This window comes from Meles meles, chromosome 2 (assembly GCF_922984935.1).
Source record: "Meles meles chromosome 2, mMelMel3.1 paternal haplotype, whole genome shotgun sequence".
Taxonomy (NCBI): Eukaryota; Metazoa; Chordata; class Mammalia; order Carnivora; family Mustelidae; genus Meles; species Meles meles.
Genome location: NC_060067.1, coordinates 71,294,403 through 71,311,765, shown reverse-complemented (window position 1 = coordinate 71,311,765; position 17,363 = coordinate 71,294,403). Strand labels below are relative to the sequence as shown.

General features: G+C 38.5%; 1 protein-coding gene across 4 annotated transcripts in view; it reads right to left on the bottom strand.

Annotated features, from left to right (window-relative positions):
- Window positions 1-17,363, bottom strand: part of INPP4B (inositol polyphosphate-4-phosphatase type II B) — a 563,252-nt gene that overhangs the window by 81,202 nt on the left and 464,687 nt on the right. For all 4 annotated transcript variants that reach the window (XM_045992576.1, XM_045992594.1, XM_045992567.1 and 1 more), the window contains exons 19-22: window positions 7,618-7,790; window positions 6,670-6,793; window positions 5,593-5,710; window positions 540-680 (exon numbers count right to left, since the gene is read on the bottom strand). In XM_045992576.1, the coding sequence (XP_045848532.1) occupies window positions 540-680; window positions 5,593-5,710; window positions 6,670-6,793; window positions 7,618-7,790 (556 nt within the window). The remainder of the gene's footprint in view (window positions 1-539; window positions 681-5,592; window positions 5,711-6,669; window positions 6,794-7,617; window positions 7,791-17,363) is intronic.

Here is a 17,363-nt window from a genome sequence, read left to right as displayed (position 1 = left end):
TCACAATTTCGATAATCTCTACATGTGAACCATGTAATAAGACACAAAAAAGCGTTTTTGACAGTAACTCACAGGACTGTGTACAATCATCTGTTGTTAGACTAAGCAAGTATTATGAAAAGATGTGCTAACCTCCCCCAATAACAACTATTTTAGTAAACAAAAGAAAAGGGAAAAATGGACAGTATTTTAGGTCCAGAAAAGTTTGACCCAGTTGGCTGAGTCTCTACAATGTTGAAATACATATGAATGCAAGCATGTTAAAATTGGATACACATGCGGTGTTTGGAACTGTGAAGAAAGTTAATCCATGTAAATAATTTGGCATTGGCATTCAATATTTCCTCATTCCTTTGCCGTGTTTAAATTTGATGTGGGCCAGGAATCTGAAATATGAATATTTCTCTTTGCCATCTCGAATGACTTGCTACGATAAAAAGGCCCAAGAGTCTACCTGAATTCTGTGTGGGTGGGAGTTGCTCGGAAAACCCACAACTGAAAACAACCACCGAAGTCCCAGCCTTCTACCTGAAGCTTACCTCTCTGCCAGAGTTTGTTGTTCGTTGATTCCAACGTTAAAAAGTACTGGATACACATGGAGCAATTGTCCCTCTTTAATCTGCAAGGGCAGAGTCTCAAACATGTGCGCGGGAAGCTTCACCTCCACCACGTAATGTTCACTGAGGACAGCGGAGGACAAAGAGAAGAAGCCTTGCTTATTTCACTCGCTGTTACATTAGAGTCATTGGACAGAAACAAGGAGTTGGAATGTAGAACTGATTTAGGTTTGGGGCCGCTATCTGCTTATTTTCTGGCATTAATTTGGCAATCATTTTGTTCACTTCACTATTAAATTACTTGGCATAAAGAACTATTTACAGTTTTAAAAAAAAATTTCTCCATGTCTCTGAGTTCCTTTAGGAAAGGAAAAAATGTTTAGTTCATTTGTATACCAGGGTTATGTGCCCAAGAGACTCAATATTTATTTTCTTGATTTAATTATTTTTAAAACCCAGTCAGTCTCAAGAATAAAAAAAGTAATTTAATAATGGATTTTTCAATATAGGGAAACTAATAAACCAAATCATTTAAGATATTTTTGAGCATGGCCTGATTGTTCCTGTTATTGATGAACCTCCCTGTTTGTGATGCCTTGATGGAAATGGAATGGTTTCATTACTTAAGATGTAACCTTTGGGTTTCTGATCATTTTTGCAATATGAGCATATCACAGGAATGCCGCCCCACACACACACTGGAAATTTCCACTGAAAACTACCCCTAATGTTCAGTGCTGAAAATTTAAATCAGGATTCACAGACCATGGTCAACAAGAAGACTTGCTTGTATATTTTTAAACTTGACATCACTCGATGCAGCGTGAACTGAGTATTGAGATGTAGAAGAGTTTTGCTCAGAATTTATGAAAATCCATGTGTTTCTGGAGCTATCTATAGTGCTGGGATTGTAATACATGTATTGAGAAAAGAAGGACTCAACAATTCGTGAGTCTCTTTGTGGAAATATTTTTAGTTGTCTAGGATAAACCATCCTGAGACAAAACTACTCCAGAGGATGGACTCAGACTTGTTTCTTCCCTGAGCGTGGAACCAGAGAACCAGGAAATACCATGAATCCAGCAAGCATGGATGTTATTAGCACTACCCTCTGATGAATGGACACATTTTTTTTCTTTTTAAAATTGCTCTCAGTGCCCTTTACAAAAGCCCGGCTAACAGAGTGCTGATGTTTATTTATTTCAAGTCTTTCAAGAATCTGAGAGGAATTAATGAGTCTGTCCATGTGTAAAGGTTGCGCTAAAGGTGAAACAATTATATAATGTTTTATGATAACTTTTTGTCAGTTTTATTAAAATAGAACCGGCATGAACTCATGCATTTTAAGTGTATAATTCAGAGTTTCAGCAAGTTTATAGAGTTGTGAAATCCTGACTATAATCCAGGTTCAGAATACTTCCGTCACTTTACAAACAATCTCTCATGCCTGTTGGCTTTCACACCCCAATCCCACTGCCAGCCCTGGGAAACCCCTGATCTTTTTTCTATCTCTGCAGATTTTACCTTTTTACCTATTTCATATAAACAGAATCATATAATATGTAGTCTTTTGTATCTAGCATTTTTCATTTAGCCTGATGTCTCTGAAGTCATTGTGTTGTAGGCCGTATCAGTAGTTTATTCCTTTTTATTCCTATTTATAGCATTCTACTGTATAGATAAACCATGTTTTTGCCTATGTATTCACAAGCTGATGGCTACCTGGGGTACTTTGCAATTTGGACTATTATGAATAATGCCATCAACATTCGAGCATTAGTTTTTCTGTGGACATATGGTTTCGTTTTCTCTTCAGTACGTACCTAAGGGTCATATATTAATTTTAGGTTTAACTTTTTAAGAAACTCCCAAACTGATTCCAGAGTGGAAGCACCACTCTATGTGCCCACCAGCAATGTATGAAGTTTCTAGGTTTTCCACATCCCTGCAAATACTTTTTATTGTCTGACTTTTTGATTATGATGATTTCCACTGTGAGTGAAGTGGTATTGAATTTTGGTTTTAATTTGCATTCTCCTAATGACTAATGATGTTGACCATGTTTCCATGTGTGTATAAGCCACTCATATATCTTATCTGGCAAAATATCTATTCAAATCCTTTGCCTATTTTTTTAATAGTTTTTTTTTTAAGATTTTATTTATTTATTTGACAGAGAGAGATCACAAGTAGGCAGAGAGACAGGCAGAGAGAGAGGAGGAAGCAGGCTCCTGGCCCAGCAGGGAGCCTGATGCGGGGCTCGATCCTAGGACCTGGGATCATGACCTGAGCCCAAGGCAGAGGCTTTAACCCACTGAGCCACCCAGACGCCCCTCCTTTGCCTACTTTTAAATTAGGGTTTTTTGTCTCATAATTATTGAGTTGTAAGATTTCTTTATATATTCTGGATGCAGGTCTTTTTTTTTTTTTTTTAAGATTTTATTCATTTATTTGAGAGACAGAGATCACAAATAGGCAGAGAGGCAGGCAGAGAGAGAGGAGGAAGCAGGCTCCCCACTGAGCAGAGAGCCAGATGTGGAGCTCGATCCCAGGACCCTGGGATCATGACCTGAGCTGAAGGCCGAGGCTTAACGCACTGAGACACCTCGCTCCCCTTGGATGCAAGTCTTTTATCAGATATATGATTTGCCTATATTTTCCCAATTATGTGCCTTGTCTTTTCATTTACTTAGTGATAGAATGATATTTTTGCTTTTTAATAGTTTGTAATTTTGATTAAATCCTATCTATCAAATTGTGTATTTTATGAATCTAGAATTTCTAGTCCTATCTAAGAACTTTTCTCTAACCCAACTTAATAAATATTTTCTCCTAGAAGTTTCAGAGTTTAAGCTCTTACATTTAGACCAATGATCTGTTGTGAGTTAGTTTTTGTGCATGGTATAAATTGAGGTTCTAAATGACTTTCCTTGTGTATGGATAACCAATTATCACAGCAACAGTTTTTGAAAAGTCTCTTCATTCTCCATTGAATTGCTTTGGCACATTTTGTCAAAAATCAACTGACCCTAAAGGTAATAGTTTACATCTGGGCTCTACAGTCTGTTCCGCTGATCTGTATGCGTATACTTATGCCCATACTGGAGGGTCTCCATTGTTGTGGTTTTATATTAAGTTTTGAAATCAGAAAGTGTAAGTCTTCTTTTGCCCTTTTATAAAATTGTTTTTGAAATTCTGGGTCCTTTGCATTTCCATACAAATTTTAGGTTTAGTTTGCCAATTTCTTCACAAAAGACTACTGGGATTTAGCCAGCAATTGCACTGAATCTATAGACCGGTCTGTGGAGAACTGCCATCCAAACAATATTGAGTATCCTAATCTGGGAACACGGACTGTCTTTCCATTTATTGGACCTTATTAATTTCTCTAAGCACGATTTTGTGTGTTCTGTGTACAATTCTTAGAGTACTTTGTTAAATTTGGTCTGATGTAATTATTCTTTTTGACACTATTGTGAATGAAATTGTCATCTAAATCACCACTGTTTCCAACAACTTTTTAGGAGTGTGTTTTTTTCCGCTTTCCAATCCAAATCAAGTCAGCCCCTTCTGGTAGTGAAACTGCTGGTCCTTCAGCCTGTGTTACCCACTTAAAACTGTGCCGACTGAGCTGGATTTTATGGGAGCAACTCCGGGCAAGAGTGCCACAGACACCATGTATGTGTCTTCATCAATATCCACTAGTTTTTCATTATAAGTACTTGTAAGTTTGTGTGCACATCTGACTTATTTCCTTCGTCTCAAGGTCATTGTTTTTGGCAATTCTGTCCAATTGCAATGTTGCTGTTTGGAGAGAGGGTTTACGAAACTGCTCACTTTGCCATATTCTGTGAGTTCCACTCACATCTGGTTTGTAACTTTTGAATTTAGATACAGCCTACAGACTCCCTCAGAAAAAGCATCTGTCCTCTGCTATACCAAATGGCCTGGTAAACTTCCCATATCAATTGTGATAAAAGTATCAGTTTCCCACTTTTGATCATATAGAATGGTATTATTTTCCAGGTGTGTATACAAACAATTTTATTCTTCTTTCTTCCAGTGCATGGAAAATTAAGCATTAGTTCACAGATGATATATTTAGTTTTATGAGGATATTTTTTCTTTATGTATATGAAATAGTCACCTTTCATTCATTCATGTTTCTGTGTGCAGCCTTTATACAAAGTTTAAAATAACGTATGTTTACTATAGACAAGAAAGCAAGTTCAGTTTGAACTTTTACACTTACTTTCTTTTCCATCTCTCTCCACCATGAAAAGAATTTTCTCTTTGCACATTCATATTTTTTCATTATGATCGAAGAATGTTTCAAATTTCAAATATCCTCATGCAGCACTGAAAAGTGCTAATGCCAGAATGGTTATAATTTGGTGGGCTTCTGACTAAAATGATTTACCACAGGATATAACTCATCTGTTGGAGGTCTACTCTATGCACCATCATTTTTCTTAATTATTTCTGATATTTTGCCCATCATTCACCGACCTTCGAAGCTATTTATTTAAAAACATTCTCGGAAATTTCAGTCTGTGAGTGAGTTGTCAAAAATAATTAAGAAAAATGGTGGTATATGCCCCTGACACAGAAATAGATCTTTTCTAAAATGTTGCTGCTTTTAACAGAATTTAATTTAAAGTCATTTCAGGAATTATGACTCTATTAACCAAATGATTCCAGCAAAAGTAAAAACACCTAGAGCTTTGGACTAGATAGTAAGAAAGAGAAAAGTGTTCTTCTCGTGCCTGTTATTCTTTGGAAATTCCTCATATTTCATGGGGGACCATCACCATGCTCACCTCACTACGGTACACATTTATAAACATTCATGAGCCTTCTAGTTTTTCAAGGTCTTCCACTGTTATGTCGCTTACATTCCTTTCTCCACCAAATCAGAAAAAAAGGAACAAAAGAAAATTTTCCAAACCAAACCTTAATTCTCTTTGGCTCCTTTGTCAGGAGTTAAGACAAATATCTAACAAAGCCTGGTCCCAAGAAATGGGGCACCACTTACCGCCTTCCGGTTATAACTGGCAAGACATCATTGGATTTGGCTTCAATTATTTTAAATGCGACTTTCTTCAAATCTGAAATGCCAACAGCCATGTCCTCTAGCATTCCGATTTCATCACCTACACAAGGGAAAAGGAGCATTGTTACAAACATACTATTTAAAGAAAATGTCATTTGGTACTACATCTCCCTGCTGGGATTTGTTCTAGCATTTTAGTGAATGAGTTTCTGAATGCAGTGAATATACTCTAAACGCTTTTCCTCAGAGGTTGAAGAATTTCACCAGTGAAATAAGAACCATTTCAGTGGACTCCAACAGTCCAAGTACCCTTTGAGGGAGAAGAAAAATGTACACATTTGCAGGAAGACTACAGAGAAGCTTTAACTCCTTTAGGAAACAGAGTATCATGCAGCTCTCTTTCCATTGACAGGCATGATATTTGATTTCTAGAAATAGAGATAGATCCACACTATCCAATAGAAATATAATGCAGATCACATATACAATTTAAAATTTCCTGATAGCCATATTTTTAAAAGAGTAAAATTTATAAATATGAAATTAATATTAATAATATATTTTACTCTAACTCAGTATATCCCAAATATCATTTCAGTTAAAAAGCAATGTAAAATTATTCATTTTTTTTAAATAAAACTAGTTTTTACTAGTCTTTGAAACCTGGTGTGCATATTTAGTCCATATTGATTTGGACTAGACACGTGTCAAGTGCTGAATAGCCACGCCAGTTCCACACATTAGAGAGTTGGGACTTTAAAAATCCAGTCATTGAAACTATGTTGGCAGAGAGCCTTTTATATTAAAAAGCCAGATGTCTGCCCAGACACCACTATTCATACTCTGTGAAATAATCTATAATTCCATTTTCAAAACGTAATGGGTGTAAGAATACAGTTACAAGGTCAATGAATGAAAAGAACTGAAAGTTACATTATTTCTGTAATGCTTAGGTCATCAAGGTTTATTCCACATTTTTATGTTTAACTGCAGAATCTATAGATCAAATATCCTTATGAATGAGAGTATGAGTTTAACATGTACTAAAGCGATACTCACTATATGTACTTAGCAGTCCTTCATACTGTACTATCAATCCCACTGTGTGAAGCTGCTGTAGGAACCCAGGGTCATGCAAACTTGTGTGTAATTTGATGATAAAACCACAAACCAATCCAGCAAGCTAAAAGAAAAAAAAAGTCATTGAAGAAATTGACTGGAGTCAGCAAACTTTAATTGAAAAATCCTTGAGATTTTTGAGGCATCACAGAATTAATTAAAATTTTTCAGGTATGTGAAACATTCATGGACTAGTGGAGGACATGGACAGTTTGGTTAAAATATTCCCTTTCCTTCTGTCTCCCTTCCTCCACGTGTAGGTCTATAAAACTCAGTTGTGGGTGTTGAGGCAGAAGGGAAAAGAAAGGCCCCCAGGACAGCCACTGTGACGGACACCAGCCTTGATGTCATGAGACAGGGTTGGCTGAAGGCAATGAAGTGTTCCTGTTAAATCTTGCCTTTAAGCATTACTGCCCTGCAAACTTATTTTATAGACAAACAAAACGTATAAGAGATCATTATGGGGCCCTGTCCTGGGATTCATTAGGGAGCTATAGAAATGGGAGATGGCAAACAGATCCCTTCTGCCAGTCTCTGCCACCACCTGTGTGCAAGGCAGCCACCCGTTTCCTTCCACTGTGTGCTTTGTGGAGACCTCAGGGCATAATACGATGACAGGGTGGGAGGCCTTTTCTTCCCTGATTCTCTGCACTGTGAAACAGAGCATACATTTCAGAGACTTGGCCACCTCTCTGCAGAAATAAATCCTTAAGATCTCATAAGCTGTTTCCGTTCAGTTCATATTTATTATGGATTAGGAAAACTGATACTAAAACTTCAAGTAAGGAACCCCTTTCAAAAAATGAAACTACCAAAAGAAGACCTCTACCATCATCAAGGATACCTTTTAGCCACCCAGCCCCATGCTTGCTCCCAAGAGGCACCTACTGCTTGGCTGAAGACGATGTCCCTTCTGAGCGTCAGCATCAAGCACTGGGGCAAGCTGTGCGCAAGCTCCTGAAGGAGCACGAAGGTCAGGGACTGCTTGGCTCGGCTCACCACTTCTCCCATGCAGTCCTTCAGTGTACGGATGAGGGGATACAGCTGTTCATACCAGTCCTCTGCAGGGAGGAAGGGGGTGTAAAAACAGGAGGACAGATGAAGGTCTCGGGGATGGAACCAGGTTATTCTTCTTAGTCAAGGTACACACACTACTAAGGATTCACAATGATTCGATTTGAAGACATCTGATCCAAATTTCTCTGATTCCAGATGTCTGCCATCAGCCGCCTTTGGATCTCTCTGCTGGGTATACTTACCGTATGTACAGTAGAACTCCTCTCTGGCCTGCTCACCTCCAGTCTGGGGACTGCCTATGGCCCAGTGGATGGTGTCACTAAACTCCTTCCAGGCTGGAAACCAGTTTTCCTGGACTTCTTCTATGATCTTCACATTTTGGGGACATTGAATTAGTTCTACCATTGTAGAACCCACTGGTCACTGTCCCCTTGCCCTCCGCCTTCATCACTTCTCAGTCTCCTCTGGATCTGTTACTATCCCTCTCCTTCCAGTCATGCCCTACCTGAACCTTTTCTTAACAGTGTCCCCAGAGTCCCTGGAGGGGACTTTCTAATCTAATCTAATTCCATCCCATCATTCACTCCCTCACTGCCCTACTTTCAACATTGTGAAAACACTAACGCGTTCAGAATAAAGTCCAAAAGCATTAAACAGCCTCCATTACCTGAAGTCTGCTTACTGGTCCAGTCTCACCTCACAGGACATCCTCACTCGCAGTCTAGAGTCCCAGGTGAACTGAACAATGTGTACTTCCCTGTCCTGCCGCCACCCACCTCCACTTCATTTACTGAAGTTTAAGTTACTTGCCTTTATGCCTACAGTTCCTTTTCTTACTGTTCTAGAACTATCCACACACTATTTGCTCTGCAAGAAAGGGAGCTCACTGACAGCAAGGAATTTGTTTTAATACCTGAGCCTAGCATAGAGTCTCACATATAGCAGATATTCAGTCAGTTTTATTTTTATTTATTTTTTTAAGATTTATTTATTTATTTGGCAGAGAGAGAGACAGCGAGAGAGGGAACACAAGCAAGGGGAGTGGGAGAGGGTGAAGCAGGCCTCCTTCTGAGCAGGGAGCCTGTGGGTCTTGATCCCAGGACCCTGGGATCATGACCTGAGCCAAAGGCAGACGCTTAACAACTGAGCCACCCAGGTGCCCCTCAATCAGTTTTAATTGAATGAGTAAAGTTACAATAAATATAACAAAAGTTTTTGGTTTTTATTTATTTATATTTTTAAAAAATTCTACTTATTTGAGAGACATAGAGGGGGGAGAGGGTGAGAGAGAGAGAGAGAGAGAGAAAGAAAGCACAAGCAGGGAGAGCAGGGAGAGCAGCAGTTAGAGGGAGAAGCAGAACCCACTGAACATGGGGCTCCATCCAGGACTCTGGAATATGACCTGAGCTGAAGGCAGATGCTTAGTTTTTGTATGTCTAGATACTTGACTTGTTTCAAGTATATAATCATGATGTTGGCATATGATATGGGAAAAAGTCATATTATATTTTAGTTTATTTGGAAATCAAGGCACTGATAAATGTCAAATCCTGCACATTCCAGACGGTGTGACATTTCATTAACATACAAATAAATTAATAGTAGTATGGCAATGAAATTTAACAGAAATGAATGTATGTTGAAAATTAATTATAATTCAGGATCTGAAATGATATGATCTTCTCAGCACAAAAGTGTAAGTTTCACCATGAATGATGTAAATGGTCAATAACCGGTTCAGACCTTGGAAGAGTTATAGGGGATGATAAAAAAAATCATCATCACTATTGTACCGTATAGACCGTCACTTAGTTATTTTATGTTGTGTTGTAACAGACTAAATGAAATAAATCAAAATGGTTGAAAGAATAATTAATGACCCCAACTTAATAAAAAGATGCACTCTTTTTAATACTTTATGTAAATGCTTATGTGATGCTATAATGCAAAATACATTGGAACATTACGAGTTATTATATTTTTTTTAAAGATTTTATTTATTTATTTGACAGAGATCACAAGTAGGGAGAGACGCAGGCAGAGAGAGAGAGAGGAGGAAGCAGGCTCCCTGCCAAGCAGAGAGCCCGATGCGGGGCTCGATCCCAGGACCCTAGGATCATGACCCGAGCGAAAGGCAGAAGCTTTAACTTTAACCCACTGAGCTACCTACCCAGGTGCCCATGAGTTATTATTTTAAAATATTGTAGAATTACATGTTATGGTAGGAATAAAAAAACACCAGACAAAGGGGAATACAATGAAGGCCTATTAAATCTGTAATCATTTAATGAAGGACTCACTTGTGGGCAGCCTACCATGAAATTTGGACAATGGTTCATTTAAAACAAGCATTGGCTAATTATTGATTTTTATGTCATGAGTATATGTAAAACGGCATATGAAGGTACATCAGTCTTATTTTCAGAATAAAAGACACATCAGTAGACATCTAAAAGGAATATGCCTTATTCTTTTTTTTCATATTTACATTCTTCTATCTCCCATTTTTCTCCCACTCTGTAATTCCCACTACGAATGTTTACATACATATATTGATTCACTGACACATACGTATATACACTAGGAAAACAAATATTTCAATAAATTGACTGAGATTTACATCTAGAAGAGAACAGACATAGGCGGCAGCGTGGTTTGTTTTGTAGAGAGCAGTTTCTATTCAAGAATCTCCAACATAAATAAAGCTTGTGTGCAGTAGGTGGCGCTACCTTATTAGGCTGAAGTAGAGCTAGGTTGTCCCTACTCCGTTCAAGTACCTGATCTATATGGCTTTATACATAGCATGTGCGGGTAGTGTAGGAACCTTGCATCATACTCTCTTGGGTCAAGTGATCAGTAAGTTGGTCAAGGGTGTGATATGCGCTTCCTAGTTAGTGGAAAATTAGCTTAAGGGCACACTTCTCTTGAAAGACACTCAGTGACAGCTAAAATTTAATATAACTCTTGGTTCTTCTTGAAGATCTTTCTTGCACATTTCTTCATTAGCACCAGGATAATTTCCTTACCCACTTCAAATACCAAATAAGTATGAGGATACCCACCTATCCTCATACTTATTTAACCAGTTGATTCTTACTCATAAATTGCAATCACATAAAGAAAAAATGAGTCTGATTTCTAATCTTAATAGAATTAAACTGAAAACCTGGAAAAAAAAATACACTAATATTTTAAACTTAGGGGCATTTTTAGCTGCCTGCTTAAAGCCAACAATATTCAGTGTCTCCATTTACTATAATTATATACAGTTTTTGTGGCTAAAATTTAAGGCAAATGACAGTATAATAAGACATTAATTCTAAACCATAAAAATACAAGTTTGTGAGTGAAGCAGAATGCCTTAAAGATAGTAGGAAGATTCCTATAGAAAAATGTAAGTGAGAAAGCTAACATCACATTTTTTTCTGGCCAAGAAACAATTTAAGTTGAGCCGATACAGAAAAAACTGCACTGGCAAATGCAAATTGCAATGACTACAAGTTCTGGTCCCTGTTAATATTCACTCACTATAAATTTCAGGTTCTCAAATAAACACAATGGTGTATGACAGGTCAAAGAAAGGCTGGAGTCAGTTCATAAATGGCCTTTTTGCTCCAATGAGCTTTCCAAATCATTCTCACAAAGGAACAGCCAATGCTTTAGTTTTCTCTTCAAAAATATTTTTGGGAGGAGAAAAAAAGCTACAGCTCTTGACAGTCTTAAGACCATTGTCATTTCCCCCTTACCTTCCTGCCTCTCTCTACTTCACTATTTCCATGGTGCTTACTTTGTTCTCAAGATAAAGCCCATTTTTCTGGTAGGGATGAACTGGTGTTCATTTTGGGCTATCCAGTCAAAATAAGAAGTCCTGAAATGCACACATCCAGTTTTCTGAGTTTAATTACTTCAAGTTTCAACTAAGATTTTATACAACACACACACACACACACACACAGTGAAGCTAGGTGGCTAGGGTCTCTTCACCATATAGTCACTTCACAAACACCTCTCTGGGAGCTCACCGGCTCAGCAGACACTTAAGTGCCCACAACCTCAATTCTATCCCTCTGGGCTCCTTTCACTGACAGAGGGGAATATAAAGAGAATGTTTTATTGTCTCTATAAAAACTTGCTGAAACTCCTTAACCCTGAGACCAAAAGGCAGAGTCTTTCCTTAGGAAAGCACAAAATGCATGTAGCTTAGCTGAGCTTTTCCTGAGCTTTGTGAAGTGTCCTGGAAGCCATCCAAGCAGAGCCTGTTTTCCAGCCCTTCACTTGTTTCTATAACATATTCAAGTGACGCTCACTGAAGAATTCAAAGAACGACTGCCAGGTGCCCCCCCTCACCCCCTCCATACACCATCTATTTCCTGTACAGGATGTTCACGTCCCCTGAGCTCAATGGCTCTTATGTTACTCAGGAGGAAAATAAAAGAGCCAAATACCAACTAACTGCTGCAGAGCAGAATGTTTTCTTTCCAATTTCTGAGCCATTTTCTTCTCAGGTGTTTGGTCTTCTTTGCTCATTTAAAATAATCAACTCCACACAAGCTTACAGCCATTGTTATTTTTGTTATCACAACTTTTCAGACATAAAAGAAAAGAAAAGCTAAAAGATTGCGTGCCCATTAAACTTTATGCAAAGAGATAGAGAAGAAATGAGACCAGCTTTTAGGATTCACCTCAGTGAAGAAGATGCTCACTAGGAAGCTAAACAATTAGAAGGGCCTCTAAGGAGGGTGATAAAATCCCCAAGGTTGTGAGAACAGAGACCAAATACATAGCCAAGAGGGCTTTGATACTGTGCTCAAACCTCAGGTCACACAGAAGGGGCAATGGCTTTACAATTAGGGGCTGGCAGTGGCAGATTTTGATATCCCTGCTCAGAGTCCTTTTTGCTTTGATGGACCTATGTCCTATATCAGCCCACATACCACTACCCATGTGCCCTCTGAGTGAAGGTCTAGTCCTTCGGGTACAATTCTACAATCTGAACAGCATAACTTGGAGGGGTTGGTCAATGATCAGGCTTCCTCTCCACATACTTCACAGCTAAACTCCTTTGTATGAGTATAATACACGTGGCCATCTTTGGTCATAGATCATGGACACCTGCCCATTGCCTCCAAATATCTGGACATACTCCAGCATATAAGCTAATAATGTGCTAGATGAATAATCAGGGAATGAAAAACACCCACTGAGGCCTGGCTGCCTTGAAATGTCTTCCCCAGCTACTCAGAATTCCCTCTGAGCCTTCCTAACCCTTTGGCCATCTTTATCATCCATCTCTTGGCTCTGGTCCAGGAATAAAAAAATCAGTCTGTATTTATAGTACTTTAATAAATGCTAACCTATCTTCCTTTTATCACTTTCTCTCCTTTCCTCACTGCTATCATGAGACACATAGTCATTCGTTAGCCAGAGACAACTTTTTGGAAGTGAGTCCTATGGGTGACACTTATATTTCTAACTCCTGACTGCTACTCTCAAGGGGCTTAAAATATAGAAGGGAAAGTAAGAGGTGTAAAGTAATACTTACCATATAAGGGAGTCTGATAAGTGCTATAAAAATCTGGGGACCTGACAAAACATGTTTAGAAGGAATAAGAGTTTAGAGGCAACAGGGTTCATCTCTGGTGAGAAGATCATATTCATTCACAGCTGTATTGTTGACTGAACATTTGAAGGGAGTCCTGTGCAGATGGAGTCCGAGGAAGCTGCATGGCCAGCAGGTAGTTAAACACCCAAAGTGCAAAGCTTTGTAGGATAAGTCTGGGAGGGGTGCATTGTTTGATGATATCAAGTCCCATAAACAGATGTCATAAACTGACCAAAGGTTGTTGTACAGGGACTGGGAAGGAGGAGGAGAGGGGCTGACATGACTGAAGGACTTGGACAAGGCAAGAATACAGTGGAAATCATGTTGAGCCTGAAACCATGAGGGGGAAAAAACAATAAAAAAAACTTACTGGGTAGTTATCATAGCAGGGATAGGGAAAGAGGTAAGCAGGGGTAGGGAGGGAAATAAGAAAGTACAGACTATGTGTGAGTGAGAGCCAAAAGCTAAGAGGCAAGGTCAAAGCTAGAAATAATGGGTATTGGTAGGGCAAATGGAAGCAGGGTTTATGGTGACCCTGGAGAAAGGTTGCACAGAGAGCAGTCTGTGCCTTCAGAGCAGTTTAAGGCCCCACGGGTATTCACACAAAGACTAGACACGAATCTTAAAATGCAATCATCATAGTGTCCAATGAACCACGGTCCAAGGTAAGTGACTGATTTTGGCACCTTCCGATGTATTAGAAATGAGTGTACTGCTCAACTCAAAACAAGCTGCTATTAGAACAAAGGCAACCTTTTCTTGTGTCAAGGGAACCTTGTTTGTTTAAATACTGCCAGCCTAAGAACACAGTGTCATAAAACTTTCCAGTCGTGCTCTTAGAAAAATGGCAAAGGAAATGCATCAACCGATATCCTGGTTAAACTTCTCATTTTGTAGCACAAAGTGGAAAGCCTTAAGTAAATTCTGCTAAGACAGTTTCCAGGAACTAAATCCATTAATCAAACAAGCTCTGTGTTTGTTGTAGCACAGAAGTTTTGAATTGGGGGTTATGATGAACCTGGAGGAGTCACACACTCGTATCCCTTCGGCATATTTTGCCTTTTGGCCTTAAAAAAACCTGTAATCTCAGGACTCTGGCCTACAAATATGCTAAGCATTTAAGAATAAGCTGCATAGGTCACAGATCCTGATGATCTGAAATTACCAACACATCTGCCTCAGAGAGCTCCTGTCATTTAAATTTTGTGCCTTACCTAAGATTGAGAAGACAGAAGGAGTGGATATTGAGTCCACTGAAGCCTGAGTAGAGCACAGAAATCCAGAAAAGGGAAGAGGAGATGCACTTCTATCCTGAAGTGAACAAGGTGAACATAGCAGTTTTCTGGTAAAGTTCAAGACCCATAGTATATACTGTACTATTTTTTAAAAATACTTCTAGAAATGCAACAAAGACTCATGTAAATAGATTTAACTTATAAGCAGTGAGAAAGTAGGCAAGGGACCAAACACAATGTAAGCAATACTATTTCTCAGGTCATTCCACTCAATAATCATATGCCCCAAAGTTCCCACATGGGGAATGTGAATCTCTTCTTTTTTTTCCCTATCTCACTTTCACTGTGGGTATGAGCATCACCAGATTTATGATAAAGTTAAATAATTTTTCAAGTGTAATTTATGAATATATGGTAATTCTTAATTTCTGCCTAAGGTACAATTCCATAATAAAACTTTAACAGATATCTACAGGATTGATTTTCATAAATTTATCTTATAATATAACCAATTAGAGTCTAATAAAGCTTAGCATTTTGTTAAAAGGATGACAGCAAAAAATTATCTGTACAGAGTAAGATTAGTGATTTTTTTTTTCCTGGAAAGAACAGAAGCAAGACAGCATAGTAGTTAGAACAGGCTCTCAACTCAGACCACCAGGGTCAGAAGCCAGGCTCTGTCACTGGACTGGGCTTGATAGTGCACAAGTGTTTTCAACTTTCCACTTCTTCATCCATTAAATACATCAAATTATTTTTATGAGTGTTGCAAGAATTAAATAATACAGGTAATATTTTTAAAAGTTTCTGGCACATGTTAAGCAACCCCAAAATGTTAGCTACTATCTTAAAAAATTACTACAATAATAAACTAATTTATATGTCACCCAATGACTGCCCACCTACTAACATTGTTGCTTTTGCTCCTCCTTCTCTCCTATTTCTGAAGATGAACTGTTTGTTCTCCAGCTAAGACCAGATCCTCTCTCTGTATACCAGACTCATCTCCTCTCACCTACTTAGAAGTATCACTCAAGCAATTCTCTCCCCTTCTTCCTACATTATCAATAATTCTTTGTTTCCAGAGCATTCGGATTAGCACACAAATAAGCCATTTTCTTCCCATCTTTAGAAATGGCCCCCACTTGACCCTATTTCCCTCTATAGCTTCCACCCTATTTCTCTGCTTCCTTTCAAACTCCTCAAAAGAGATGTCTAGTTCCTTTTCTTTCTCTTCCTTTTAACCCCACCACTTAGGTTTAGTCCTCATCCACTCTAGGGAATTCTTGTCAGTACCACCGGTGACTGTTACACTGATAAATCCAAAGTCACTTAGTCCTCATTCCACTTTCAGCAGCATTAGGCATGCTGATCACTTCCCCCTGGAATACTTTCTCATCCTAGATGTCAGGATATCATACTCTCCTAGCATCCTCCTACTTTACTGGCCATTCCTTCTCTGACTCTGTGGCTGGTTCCACCATTGTTTTTGACCTGTTGACATGGGAACATCCCCAGTTGTAATCTGCATGTTAATTCCCTTTGCTCTGAACACTCAACTCTTTGTTGACATTATTCAGTCTCACAGTTTTAAGTACTATTTATATGTTGACAATTTCCAACCTTTTAATTAATTTTTTAATTTTAATTCCAGTATAGTTATCATACAGTGTTATATTAGTTGCAACTGCACAATATAGTTGTTTAATAATTTTATACATTACTCAGTGCTCATCATGATAAAAGTACTATTTATCAAAATTTATGTCTTTAACCTGAACCTCCTTCTTGAGTCCCAGATTCTTATATCTTAGTGCATACCGGAAATTACCATGTAAACGTGGCATATCCCAAATGAGCTCCTAGTCACCACAAACCCTGTTCTACCCAGTCTTCACCAACCAGTAAATGATCACCCCATCCCTCCAGCTGCTCATGCCAGAAATTGTTCAATTATCTTTAACTCCACTTTTTCTCTCATTCTCTCACCCAAACTATCAGAAAAACCCATTGGCAGTACTTTCAAAATAAGTACAGAGTCCAACCACTTTTTATCACCTCCCCTGCCACCTTCTTCTTGGTAGTCCAAGCCACAGTCATGTCTCACCTAGACAATTACTTAGCTTTCTAACCAGTCTATACCAGTTCTGCCTTCCCATCTATAGCCTAATCTCAACATAATAGACTCGGTATTACAATTTATGTCATATTAAGTTACTCCTCTGTTCAAAATCCCCCGATTGCTCTTATTTTTCTCAGAGTCAAAGTCAAGTCTATGCAAAGGTCCTACATGATCCTTTCTCCAAGCTGCCTGTATAAATTCATCTTCTACTCTCTTCTCTTCACCTTCTCTATTCAAACGAAACTGGCATTTTTGCTGTTTACTGATGATGACGGGGGCACTACTGTTTCAAGGCTTTTGTACTAGCTGTTTTCTGTGCTCAATATATCCTTCCCCCAAATATCCACATGGCTCACATCTTTTCCTATCTGTCTTCATTCTAATATCAACTTCTCAGTGAAGCCATTGACCACTCCCCTTAAATTTCAATTCCTGTCCTCCAACAATATTCCCAAAGCCTTTTACTTTGCTCCATTTTTTCCCACATTATTTGCTACCATTAATATATTGTGTAAATTCTCTTAATTTCTTGTATTAATGTTTCTCTGGGACAAGAATATGAACCTCAGGAGGGCAGGTGTCTTGCCTGTTTTGTTCATTTTTTTGTATCCTCAGTGTCTAGAATAGCACCTGGCACATAGTAGGTACTCAATTAAAA